This window comes from Acanthopagrus latus, chromosome 6, assembly GCF_904848185.1.
Source record: "Acanthopagrus latus isolate v.2019 chromosome 6, fAcaLat1.1, whole genome shotgun sequence".
Classification (NCBI taxonomy): Eukaryota; Metazoa; Chordata; class Actinopteri; order Spariformes; family Sparidae; genus Acanthopagrus; species Acanthopagrus latus.
The window spans coordinates 20,415,415-20,428,936 of NC_051044.1; the positions used below are offsets into that span (position 1 = coordinate 20,415,415).

The 13,522-nt window shown below is 43.0% G+C and overlaps 1 protein-coding gene across 2 annotated transcripts in view; it reads left to right on the forward strand.

Moving 5' to 3' along the window:
- The first annotated feature begins 3,246 nt into the window (after positions 1-3,246).
- mdfi (MyoD family inhibitor) overlaps positions 3,247-13,522 on the forward strand; it is a 30,984-nt gene continuing 20,708 nt past the window's right edge. Inside the window, exons 1-2 of one of the 2 annotated variants that reach the window (XM_037099609.1) lie at positions 3,247-3,772; positions 6,103-6,289. In XM_037099609.1, coding sequence (XP_036955504.1) covers positions 6,139-6,289 — 151 coding nt within the window. In that variant the 5' untranslated portion in view covers positions 3,247-3,772; positions 6,103-6,138. The other variant, XM_037099610.1, reaches the window with a different exon arrangement.

The window sequence follows — 13,522 nt, forward strand, 5'->3', positions numbered from 1 at the left end:
AGATTAAACATATTAATTAATGAGCTTTAGAGGTGCAGCTCTATGTATTTGGTTACCATTTTGCAGATTTTGCATTTCCTGTACAGGCGTTAGTGCTTTATCAACTTTCTTATCTGACTCTTCTGCAAGAAGACAGTTACTGTTCAGGGCTGAGATGTGATGTTATTTGCAGTTATTTCTGTCTCTCTGCATGTAATAAAATCCGTATGTGTGTGTGTGTGTGTGTGTGTGCTTTAGCAGCGGCTCCCGCTTCATAATTGGAAGCTGATTTGATAGCACTGTTGGAGGTGAGGAATGTGGTGAGACGCTGCCATGTTCTTCTTCTGCCAAGAGTCCCCTGCTCACATCTGAAGGGAAGCTGCCACTTAGACCCAGAACAAAGGGAAACAGCAACTCTGTAAGGTGTTAAGCACCGGCCACCTTCTCTGTGATAAGTGTGTTTAAAAGCCATTAAATAACCGTTTAATGAGGTTTGATTTAATTACCACTGAGCACCTGTGAATTGCTTAAAAAATTATGTAAAACACAGAGTGAGGAGTAGAAATGGAAGCTGTGTTAGCGTTCTGTAGAGGGCCTCGTGGGTGCGGTGAACGGCGAGGCTGGGTGTGTGAGTCATGAACGGAAGTAAGAGGAGAGAGGGCACGGAGCTGTTCAGGAAGCCGATGACAAGAAAACGTCTCTGCTCTCATTGTTCAGAGCTGGATTAGGTGGAGGGACTGAGTCTTGTCCAAACACACAAGACTTTAATGTAGCCACAGCGTCATGTCAACAGTCCTAAGGCTCTTTTGAAGCTCGCATCTGGTTTATTTACGCAGCTCTTCTGTTTTGATTACACTCTAATTGTACTGTATCAGGTTCAGCTGATGTGGTGATGCCTGATAAAAGACGAAACTTTTTTTCTCATTAACACATTGTGATCCTGCAAATTAGCTGAAATGGGCTTGAATTTTAATTTGATACAATTTGGGACTTGTCCCATCCTGTTAAAAATCCCCTGCAGTAAATGACACATTGGTAAGCAATGCATGTAAGGCAGCGGGGAGCCAACGTGTTTATATCAATTAGCTCAAAGAGACCTTGAAAATGCTGCTGTTGGCTGTCACTGCCGTACCTCTGTTCAGCAGTAGGGTTTTGTTAAGATCCCTCCATTTTCAATGTTAAATCTGTAAGAATTATGTGTATGAAAAATATTTGGATCATAAAGTGGGTCAGGTCTGCTGAACTGTAAGTACACAGCTGTCCTTAGTAAAACAAAGTATGTCTGGATTTCTTTCACAAACCAAAATATAAACAGCCAAAAAAAAAAAAAAAAAGGTTCTTGCTGGAACTAGATCTCTCTAACGCTACCATTGCCCACACACACTCTGACCCTCGTGCCCAGACAGACACGGAGCGCCCACAGAGCACAAATCCTACAAATACTTCAGTGTCAAAGCCTGTCTGTTCCGGCTGAGTGATGGCGAACACAAATTGAGCAGGAGGTTATCATGTTGTTAGTAAAGATGGGGCCTGTCTCAAGTAGATTTGTTGCTGTGAATTACCTCGCGCCCCTGACACGCCTTCCAGCAATCAATCACAGAAAACCCCCTCGTCATCTGCAACATGGCAGGACAGACAGGCCTGTCTGTCGCGGGCTGTGTCTTCCTGTATTATGTGGGCCCCCAGAAATGTCACAAAATTCTAATCACTTGGTAGTTTATTTCATTCCATCTGCCTTATTGTTTGTAATATTAAACAGTAAAGGCTATTATCAGTAATGCCTTCAGAGTTGGAGATTAATTGTTGTTTCATCTGTCACAAAGTTATTGCACAAAGAAAGAAAAATAAAGGAAAATTAAAACAAGGAGAAAAAAAAAAGGAAACCAAGGCTGAAATAGGTACACAGGTTAGACCCGAGGCTCAAGACTCTCATAAATACTCATAAATCTTGCTGTAGTGTTTTGGCATATGTTGATGTCATTTCACATTTGCAGTATACACGGTTCAGGATGTGTTGTTGCTGTTTATAAACACACCATCAAGAGTCCTCCCCTCCTCTCTGGCCCAACAGGTGAGCGAGACAGCAGCATTGGTAGAGTGAGCCAGAGAGTGCATGAAGAGAGTCAGCAGCGTTTGTGACACCAAAGCAGTGAAGCTGAGAAAATAAAATGGTATTTATATACAGTAATATATATATATATATATATATATATATATATATATATATATATATATATATATATTATACATATACATATAAGTATATGTGTGTGTGTATGTATGCATGTATGTGTGTATAAACATATACATATATATATACATATATACATACATATATATATATATATATATACATAGAGAGAGAGTCCTAATCTCATGCAATTACTGGCTCAGGTTTATGCTCAGAAGCGTCTGAACACAGTGAAGAGGAAGAAAATGATCTGGATTATTTTTATATGAGTCTACACAGTATTTTTGGGGGTTTGTTTTTAGGAAAAACTCCCGCAAGTAACTTCCAAGTTTTGAAGTTAGATGAAGTAACTGTTGTAACTTTTGAAGATTAACCAGCTGATGTCCTTTGAGCACTTTTGTTAGTGATTACTTCTGAACCCAAAGATGACTATAATGGGGATGAATAATGGCTCCTGAGTCATCACTGAACAAAACGACCTGGTTTGGTTTTGCAGGGGCATCTTTAAAGGCCTCGTCCAAACCAGAATGAATGAAGAAAAAAAGATTCCCACAGTGAGTCACTACACGCGCAAAGTAAAAACAGTGAACCCGCAGCTGACAGTGATTTGGTCGACTCACCCCGGAGTACGAAACATGTACTCGGCCTCTTATCGAGCAAAAAACATGACTGGTTTGAAGAATAAGAGATTTTTTTTCTCACCTGAAGCACTGACAGAAATACAGCAGCACGGACATCACAACATTAAGGGCGTGTTATAGGATTAAAAGGTCAAAAGTCACCCTAACTGAGCACCATATGCAACATTGTATTCGCATGATTTAGAGTGAGCATTATTTGCTATTCTACACACACACACACACACACACATATATGAAAAGAAGTTCTCCTCACAAACAGTTGTTCTATTATTAATGACAAGACATATGGTCCCTGGGCTCATAAATCCTGATGAAAGCTACCCTGTGTTAGTGCCGTGTCTGGTTCAGGTTAAGGGGTAATTATATGACAGTATAGTTCAGCCCAAGCAGTTTTCTAGCCTGGAGGAAGCACAATCACTGCTGACTGTAGTTTCCTGTCCAATCGCTGCAGCACAGAAGTCTGAGGCCAGTGTAGTGGGAGTGAAGAGAGAGGAGACGGCGAGCGCACGGGACGGATACTGCCCACACTGCTGCAAGAGTTCAAGCAAGTTTGGGGACGGTGGTGGTGCTGGTCGTGTTGGGACTTCGTTTGCAGGAAAAGTGCAGTAGAAGGTGAGGAAACCTGCAGCGCAGACAAAGAGCGCTCGGCGAGCTGCCTGCAGAGGCAACTCAAACTTCCCCAACATCTGGTGTGCTGGAGGACGGGGCGAGCCGGAGAGAGAAACTTTGGAGGCGGAGAGAACAAACTATCCTCGCTGGAGGAAAAATGCATTGAATTCTGAGTGATTTTTGGTGGGGGGCTAACTACATGAGTCGAAAACCGATTTGGTGGCCGTGTGAAGTGACGAGTGTGGAGGGAAAGAGGACGGGGAAGGTGTCGGAGGGCGAGAAGTCCACCTGGAGCGGTCAGAGAATGAATTAGCCGAAGGTTTGGCTGCACCGTGTCCCAGCCAGAGAGAAGGTAGGAGGTTGTTTTTTTCCCCCTGTGCTGTTGTTGTTGTTGTTGTTGTTGATCAAAAGTCTAAATCCAGTCACAAGAAGGATCCCCACACTGCAGCTGAGCTCGGTCTGAGCGTGCAGGGACTCGTTTAAGGGGAAGCAGGGCGCAGACATGCAATAAAGGTAAACAGAAGACGCCCGTTACCAAACAACAACATTTAGTATTATAAAGCTGAATGTAATCGTAAATGTCCCTCTAAATGTCACTGTCTGAAAACCCGGATAAATGTTCCTATATTTACCCAGAAGCTTGACACAGTTTCGAAATGTGAGGTGCGTCTTTTTCTCTTTTCCCGAAACTTCCAACTACAACTGAACCTTCTCACCTCCCCTGAAGTGTAAAACCCGGTCAATTACAGGCATTTCTAGGCGAGGAAAAGTGTACGAATCGAACACAAGCTCTGCAGAGTTGGCTTCATCGAGCGCCTTTCAGAAAAACTCAGGCTTAACTTGTCAAAAGTTTTGGGGGGCAGCGAGTTGCGGAGCGGAGCCGCGGGAGCGCGCAAACAGCTGTCCAGCTGAGCTGCTGTGGCGGGGGAGGCGCGCCCCAAACACACGATGGCACGTGACACATACACTGAACCTATTCCCCGTAAAGAAGGTGTCCAGTAGCTTCCTGTCTCTCCGTCCCTGAGTGAAAGATCTGATAAAACAAATAAAAGCAAATAAAAAGTGGGAGAGTTAAACGACAGGAAGTCTGTTTATGACTGAGCAGAGAAAGAGCCACGACTGCGTCCTTGTGCCAAAAATGATATATATAACAAGGCTATTATTGTTGAAGAATTGTAGATTTGCGTTTTAACTTTATATCAACACAAAAAAAGGCCTACTAACTCAGCACAGCCATGGGATGTAACCAAATCAATTTACTTATGTGCTTTACTTAAGTACAACTTAAGGTACATTAGATTAGATTAGGTTAGATTAGATAGGCTTTACTTATCCCCCAACAGGGAAATCCACTTGTTAGAACCGCTAAAGATGCAACAAGTACAGGGAAAAGAATCAAGTATACATGAAGTTAAATTATGCCACCACAGTGTCATAAAATGTTCAAAGCAATGTCCTCTGCACCCCGAGGGACCTCTGTCTGCTCAGCAGATGGGGGCGACTTTGGCCCTTCTTAAACAGGGCATCAACAACATACATGTGTTTTTCCTTAAGTATTGCCATTTTCTACTTATACATCAACTCCAGTGCATTTATTTCATAACTACTGCCGTGTTTTTACTCAAGCAACAGTGATAAAGTGCAGGCTCTGAGGTGTACTCAAAGTAGAAGAGTAAAACGTTTCCCTCTGGAGGACATTTCTGCTGTCCATTTTTACGACTATTAAACTTAAACGTTGAATCGGTAGGTTTCGTGTGAGCTGTTTGTAAAAGCACCAGAGAGATTGTTGACTGGCGTTTGTGTCATTCCCAGGATGTGAAATATCGACATGTTGGGTTGGTAAAGCACGGCAACAAATTGAGAAAATGAGAAGATCCTGGCAGCGGGCGGCAGGGTCTCTGCACATACGAGACACTAACACGTCTCCCCCTCCGTCTGTTTTCCGGCTTTTTATGCTGTTGTGTCTTGCTTCATCTGCTGTGCCCAGTATGCACGGGCAGGCATTGTGCAATGATACAAAATAAAAAAAGAACCCATAATTCCCCCATCAAATGCATTAAAACTAAAGTACGGGCCTGATTTGAACATGTAAGGAGTATAAAATACAGATATCTGTGTTTAAAAGTAGAGAGTTAAAGTAAAAAGGTTGTCAGAAACATAATAGGTTGTAAAAGCTCTCTGCCGGCTTGTTGCAGATGTTGAGTGAAACATTCAAATCCAGAAATTTCATGCACATTTCTGGTGAGTGAGTCAGCACGACACGGACTGTTTGCTACTATCTGAAAGCTTGGCATCTTTTTCTCGGTAATGATTTAGTCTTTTCTTCTCTGTGCTTCTTTTTTTTCTCCCCCTTTGTCTTTTCATCTCATGTTTTAGCGTTGAAAGGATTCATCTTGACTGCTTGAAACTCTCAGAAAGGCTGTATACATGTACATAAATAAACAGAGACCACTATTATTGTTCACAACATAAGTTTAAAGAGCCTGAAAACTATTAAATCAAAGGAAGCTGTTATTAGGTATTTCCTGTTGTGGTGAGAGGGATTCGTGCTGCGTCAAGTCCCGCCTTGCCTGACTAAGCATGCCCTGATGGCTTGCTACCCAATCCAGACTTCAGTGATAGAGCTTTCACATGACAATCATCTGTTGCATGTCATAATATCTTCATCTACCTCCTCTTCAGGCTCACTCCTTGGCCCCTCCACCTGCTCCCACGCCCATGGATGAGGAGAGGAGCGCCCCTGCCATCTCCCCAGAGCCACCCGATGATGGGGACCCCAGTTTACCGGCTGCACCACCCAGTTCGCACGCAACCTCGACCGCAGAGACAGAAAACGGCTGCCCGAACCCCGATCCCTGTCCAAGTGAAGGTAAGGAGAACATTTTTTTTTTAAAAAAAACAAACAGCTGTCCGGACTCTGGTGTGTAGCTGGTTATATTTTCTGCGCGTTTGTGCTTTGTGTTGGAGAAAGACAATCAACAAACAGTTTGTGACGGGTCTGAACGTGCCTCGAATAGACTAACGTTTATAACCACAACCACCAAGTTCAATTAAACCTCCTTTTGTTTTGTTTTTTGTTTTTTTGGTTTTGGTGTGTGCCAGCCTTTTATTATGAAAAATGGGACTTTGAGGATTAAGTGCTGAGAGAGAAAGCCTCTCCGTGTTCTTTCATTCATGCCGACCTGATTGTTGGCAGAGGTTGGCCAGTATGTGTGTGAATGTATGGCTGCATGAAACACATTTTCCTTCCCTAACAAGCTATAGGAGAAACAAGAATGGACCGATTTATTTACTTTTGTGATAGTGCCTACACGCCGGTGTCAGTTTTTCCAAAGTGGAATGAGTCACACGGTTAGAAACTTTTAAAAGTCAGAGATTCTGTTCTAGTGACTCCCCACTCATTCCGACAATTAATCACTTTGTGTTTTTTGGTGGACGTCATAATGAGTCATCAGGTCAGAGGTCTTCTCGCTGACTGATAAAACAGTTGTGTACCGGGGTGATGGGAGATGTGGGGGACGTCCCGCCTTGGATGATCTGAGGGGTCAGGGACAATCCAGCGCCACGGAACGCTTGAATTGGACCCCTGGGAATTTGGGTATGAACTCGTGACCCTTCCCCCTTGTGTGATTGGTCATGGCAAGGGCTGACTGACGCCAGGGCGGGAACAACGGCACTTGAGGAAGTATTGTGCCTGAATGAGTCATCCAGGATCAGACAACATTACTGGAGTTTCCTCAATTTTCAGTGAGAATACAGCAGCACTGCGTGTTTCTCAGCAGGCTGCAGGTCCTATGGGGTAACTGGGGTAGGTGTGGTAAACAGTTAGAGAGGTGTGCAGAGATTTAAGTGGCTTGCTGCCATGGGAGACCGCCACTTCAATGGTTGATGGCTTTCTCTAAGTATACTGGGGTTTTTTTGTTTTTTTTTTTAAAGGCAAGTCTCAACCAAATGTATAATTATTACTGTATCCAATGTGTAAAATATATAGGATGCACACACGCACATCTCTGTTTTCTGATACACTGCGGTTCACCGCGATGAGTTTAAGTACAGCATCAGATTTAATGATAATGCCTCTGTGAAGAGTTTTAGAGTTATTAAACAGTTGGTGTGTGCCCGAACATGTTCTTGTGACTGAGCTGACTTTACCTGTGCTCTCCCCCTTACGAAGCCAACACAAAGTAGAACTGTGGCTTCACCCAAGTTAGACTGCTCTCTGGCTGACTGGTTGTGTGTATGTGTGTGTGTGTGTGTGTGTGTGTGTGTGTGTGTGTGTGTGTGTGTGTGTGTGTGCACTGAGGGTATGTAGGTGAGCCAGGGTGGGGAGGAGAAGATTGGTCAGGCTACCTCTGTGGGCAACAAGGCCCTGCTTTCAGCACTTTGCTGCCCACCAAACCCACCCCCCCTCTGCCTGCAGACTGCAGGGCAACACAACAGGCACATATACAGTAAATCTAACTCAGGCTTGAGTTGACTTTTTGCTCATGGATGCATTATTACAAATGGATAACAACGTTCCATGATGGCACTCTTTATTCCAGTCCAAGCTGCTACACATGCAAGGAGCAGTTGAATTAATGTTTCACACATGGACCCAATGTCATTACTTCTGTAAAGTCATGTGTCACCCTCAGAGTCCAGGTCAGGATGTTACCAAATCTATCACCAGAATAGATGTTGGCTATGTATGTGTCTACAAACCATGGTTCTGTTGAAGATCTGTTGTGCTTGTACTGTGGTTAGGTTTAGGTACAAAAAAACACACTTGGTTAGAGTTTGAAATAGATGTTTCGGTTTAAAATGCCTGTCTTGGTCGCCACAAACACAGCTGGAGATTTTCCGAGGTCTCTGCAAAACACACCCGGTTCTATCGCAGCAAACACAGCTGGTGATGCCCCCAGGTCATCTTGAAAACTACCCAGTGGTGTCACGCTTACAAATGTAAAAAGCAGCCCTGAGCTGTGGTCATTTTGTAGAAATGTCAATACGTGGCCTATGACACTGACTAAATTACAGAAACACTAACAGCCAAACATTTGATCCCAAACAAAGCTTGTCGCTTGTTGTAACGAACAACCACATGCCAAGAAGAAATAACCTTTAAAGACTTTCTTGTTGTTGCAAGAGTAGCAAAGCTCGCTGCGATATGTGTGGTTGAGCAAATGAGACAGGGCCAGAGGTGGAAAAGTGACAGTGAATGGAAGTGGGTGGAGCCAGGGGAAAGTTAATGTACAGTTTATGTGACCAATCACACAGAAGTGCATCACCATTCTTTTCCTATGGTGCGCTGCAGCTCGCGCACACTCCTCTCTCGTACCGAGTGTCATGTCTTCTTTAGCGGTTTCAAGAAGTTGAAATATTGTGAGGAGCAGAGTCGCTGTGTGTCTTACAGTAAGTTGACTTACAACAGCTTGGACATCTGCAGAAATGTCATCCACACCTGCTTTTTATGAATGTCGATAGCTGGCCATTTAGGAAGATGACATGCCCATTCATAATACCGCCTAAAGTTCTGATTGTTCGTCTCTCCCTTATTGGCAGAACCAGACCAGATGTTTTTCCCCCCAGTGGCGTACAAGACTATACTGAAATGATGCATGCCAAAACATTTCTAGGCTTTTGTGCGTTCAGTAGGTTCTTGCCATGCCATCATAACATACGCGCAATCAAACAGATTCCAATGTAACAGCCCTGTGACTGATAATGGCACTCGGAATCTCTCTGTTCAGTTTGGTCGACGCTGTGTCATTGGGGTGATTCATGACTATGGTTAGTTTTGGAGGCCATAGTTTAATTATGGCAATGAGCTGGCAGCATCAGCACGGGTGACAGCCCATCATGATGCACTGGATGAGAGTTTGAGCCCTCTTGCCACGCCGTGCTTGGCCAGCAGTCTTTTCTGCTGAAAGTCAATAAAGCTCTGCTCAGTCACTACAAGGCCATTGAATGGTGCTGTGTGTGTGCGCGCGTGTGTGTGTGTGGACAGATGTGCGCCTCTCGCTGTTGTGAGTGTTGCTCTCACTCAGGCATGAAGATGCAATGAGGCTGTCTGTTTATATAGGAGCCTCTTACCACCACATGCTAGATTCCCGCATTCTCTTTCACCGCCGGCATCTCTTTCACTCTATTTTTTCTCTTCCTTTTTTGCGCCCACCTCTCTGCTTTTGTGTGTGCGTTTAAGTTTCTTTCTGTTACTCTCCGTTTCTCTGTGTTGGTGCTGAAACACACACACACACACATCTCTCTCTCTCTCTCTCTCTCTCTCTCTCTCTCTCTCTCTCTCTATGTCTGACCTGGATAAATCAGAACACCTTGCAGATATTAGAGGTGTGGATCTTCGCTGGCCTGATTCATTGATTTGATTTGATTACGATGATGACACATCTCTGTATATTGTATACTTTATATTGCACAGGGCTGCTTTTAGTTAATACCAGCAGTCAGGTAAATCTTAGCTCCCTTTTTATTTACAAAGTCCTTTTAATTGTTTTTCACATCTCAGCAGAGCACTTCTTGAATGTGGCAAATATCACAACCATGGCTCTGCTGCACACACCTCTGTCTGAGTTGAACTGCAGTGTTGGCAGCGCCTCCTCAGGTCATGGCTGATCTGTCACTGCATGGATGCAGAATCTTCTATGTCCGCATCGGGATGCAAGAACCACACCTCTAATAGAAATATCCCATCTTCCGATGACTATATTTGCCTGTGTAGGTCATTAAGCAACATCAGTATCAAACCGAGACTGCAAATGCTGTCCACATATCAGCCCACTGCCACATGTTTAGACCCTTGCTCGTGTCACTTTGTTCATCCCGTTGCTTTGTTATGCAGAATAATTCCACTGTCTACATCACAGTCTGAACTACATTGTGTTTATCTCTCCCTCTCGCTTTGCTGCAGTGTGTAGATGTAGCTATTTGCCTACTTGTCCCTTTTTGGTCCCTGAGGTTGTTGAGGCTTGTGTCTAATTTGGTTTCTCACAGAGATTGAAATAAACTAGGAGCAATTTGAGGCATTTTTACAGCATATTTGAACTACGAAAATGAGCGTGCTTTTTTTTCTTCCCTTCACCACCTCGCAAACATTTGAGAAGCTGCTGCTGCTCCGGTGGCCTCTCTCTCTCTCTTTCTCTCTCTCTCTCTCCCTCTCTATCCCACACACACAGACACACCACCTACTGACTCAAGTAATGTCTCCAAATCCTCATAACCCATGTCCATTACTGTTGACAGATAGTGTCAACATGTTATAGTAAAAACTACCGGGCAAAATGTCTGTTTTCCTTGAGATTCGTGAGCCAGGGGTCTGTACAGTGACGGGTTTGATGCTTACCTGTCCATGTCTGTGGTTATAGTCTCTTACAGTTTAAGTCAAATATTGATCCTTGATATTTTGATATTGATATGTTGAAATCAGTCTAGATCAGTTTGTATCAAAATGCTATGCTAAAGATGTAATTTTCATCACAAAGTTTTTGTAATTGGGTTATGTCTGAGTGAAGGAATTCAACAGCTGAACATTAAAATCTATTAAAAAATGACAGTGATTTGTATGAGAGATCACAACAAAATGTAATTTAAAGGTGTTTTTGATAACGTTCAACCCCAGATTGTCACAGAGCTAATGCAGAGATAAATAAAACAATCAATTTGGACTTGACCAACATTGTAAAAATGATTAATTCACAATATAATATAGTTTTGGGGGAAAAGATAAACTTTTTCTTGCACCTTTCTTCAAGCTCTCTATATGTATCATTTAAAAAATATTATCCAGCAAAATATGCATTGCTGCAGTTTTCATTTCGCATGTTTGCCAACGTGCACACTCATACCAACATCGGCCTGCCAATATATGCACTCAAGCGGTTTGTTTACGGCTTGTTTGCGATTGTTTACTTTTTGTCAATTCTCTGTGAAGTCCTTTTAATTCCGCCGCTCTCTCCCTCCGTGTGAAAGCCTGTTTGTCCTCCACCGCATACAACCACTGTTTGTCCTTAGCGTCCATATGTTGTCCTGTATGGTTTGTGTTTGTGGATCCGGTGGCGGTGTCCTGGTGTTAAACGCAGCAGAATAGCACTCAGTCAGCAAAGCAGCTGCTCAGTATTTTCCCAGGAACCGGAGGAATCTCAGAGACAAAGTAACACAATTAAACTCCCCTTAAGCCTGTTCAACAGCAGACAGTTTTTGTCTTTAATGAGCTTACACTGCTTCATTCTCTCAGCAGCTATAATCTCTGATTTTGGACATATTCCAGTACTGCACTCTCACAGCCCCTCTGTGCAATGAATGCGTGTGTGTGTTTGTGGGTATATGTTTCTCTGTGTGTGCTTTCAGCTTTTGGCTGCTTTACAGCTGAACAATTGCCTCCTCTTTTCCTCTCTTTGTGTGTGTGTGTTCATGTATGGGTGTGTATATTTGTTGAGAGATACACATAAAGCCATGCCGTCGCTGTGGTCTTCTTCTTCTCTTTGTATCATCCTTTGTCCTGGTCAGAACCCCTTGTGGTTTGTGTGTGGTTTCAATCAGTTCCAGTCATTAGTGCTGGCCAGAGAGCTGCTACCGCGTCGTCTCCACTAACTCCGCTCTGCTGAACATTCTTCTGCTCGGTCGCTCTTATCCTCATCTCATTGTGTCTCCTTTGAAATTTCCTCAACTCTTATCTCTACCGTTATGATTTTTAGAGACGAGTCAGCACGGTGGGAATGTGTGCGCCCATTTGGGTCTGAATGGTGCACGTCCGACTGAAGCAGTGATGGAATGTAACTAAGTATGTCTACTCAAGTACCACAGTTCACTACAATTTAGAGGACCTTATACTTTACTTAAGTTGAGTATTTCTATTTTCTGCAACTTTATACTTCCACCGCGATACATTTTGGAGGAAAATATTGTGGTTTTTACTCACTACGTTCATTTGAGAACTTTAGCTTATTAGTTATCAAGCAAACTCAAAGGTGTAACACTGTATGTAAGAAATGGCCACCTTGAATTCGTACTCCCAACAAATTGCTAAATGCTGCTAACTGTATTCTTTTCTACATCCACTGACTGTAGCTACTGTTAGCTTGTTAGGTCAGTTAGTGTGAGTGTTGATGTTGGTGCTGCACCGCCAGCACAAGAGCTTTGGACTTCTGGGAGAAAGAGGTTTTCAGGCTTTTTAGCATGTTAAATATAATCTCAACACGTAGATGTCTTTGACAACGTCAAAATTATTATTTATTCACATACTGCTGATAATCACCACAACAAATTCCTCGTATGTGTAAAATCGTACTTGGCAATAAAGCTTTTCTGATTCTGATTCTGATTCTGATTCTAATGATATAATGATGTGTATATTTTTGTCGTACTGCACATGTTTATTTACTACATAAATATTCTATGTACTATATGTATATACATGGTATAGTTCATAGATTACTTCTTTATTTTTTTGTAATTTTCCTTATTAATATAATTTCATGTCATTCTGTTTCTTACCTCTCAGCCTGTCTTCCAGCTGCTATCACGTGAATTTCCCCTCTGGAGTCAATAAAGGCTATGTGATGAAGTTTCATTTTATTAACTCATCTGGTGTATTTTGAATGCCTGTTTGCTCTCATCTGTGGCTGGTGGGGTGCATATGTACCGTGTGCCTTTGCCAAAGGGGTGTACACACCTACGAGACCTCCTTTTGTATACACATTAAAAGTGTGTCTCTAAAGAGGCCTCAGTGAGGCAGTAGAAAGATATCTTAAAAAAGCAGCATGTAACCTCGGCTCAGCTCTCTGTTGTCTGTGAATCAACACTCCCCCTCAGAGATCATACCCAGAGGAGCAGCAGGTTGTGCTCCCCTGCAGGTGATCCAGGATATGTCGCATCTCTTGCCAGCTCACATAGCCCGTATGTGTGTGTTAATATGTGTGTGTATGTGTTGTGTTTATGCTTAAACCACTACCCTTTGTGATCCATATGTTTTTGTTTCAATGGTTTACTGTTTGTTTACTAGGAAACTGAAATTCCTCTGAATCGCCCCTTCAGGTCCACTGACACGTGTACATAAACCAAATTACAAACACACACGAACACGCACATACATGAACACACACACACA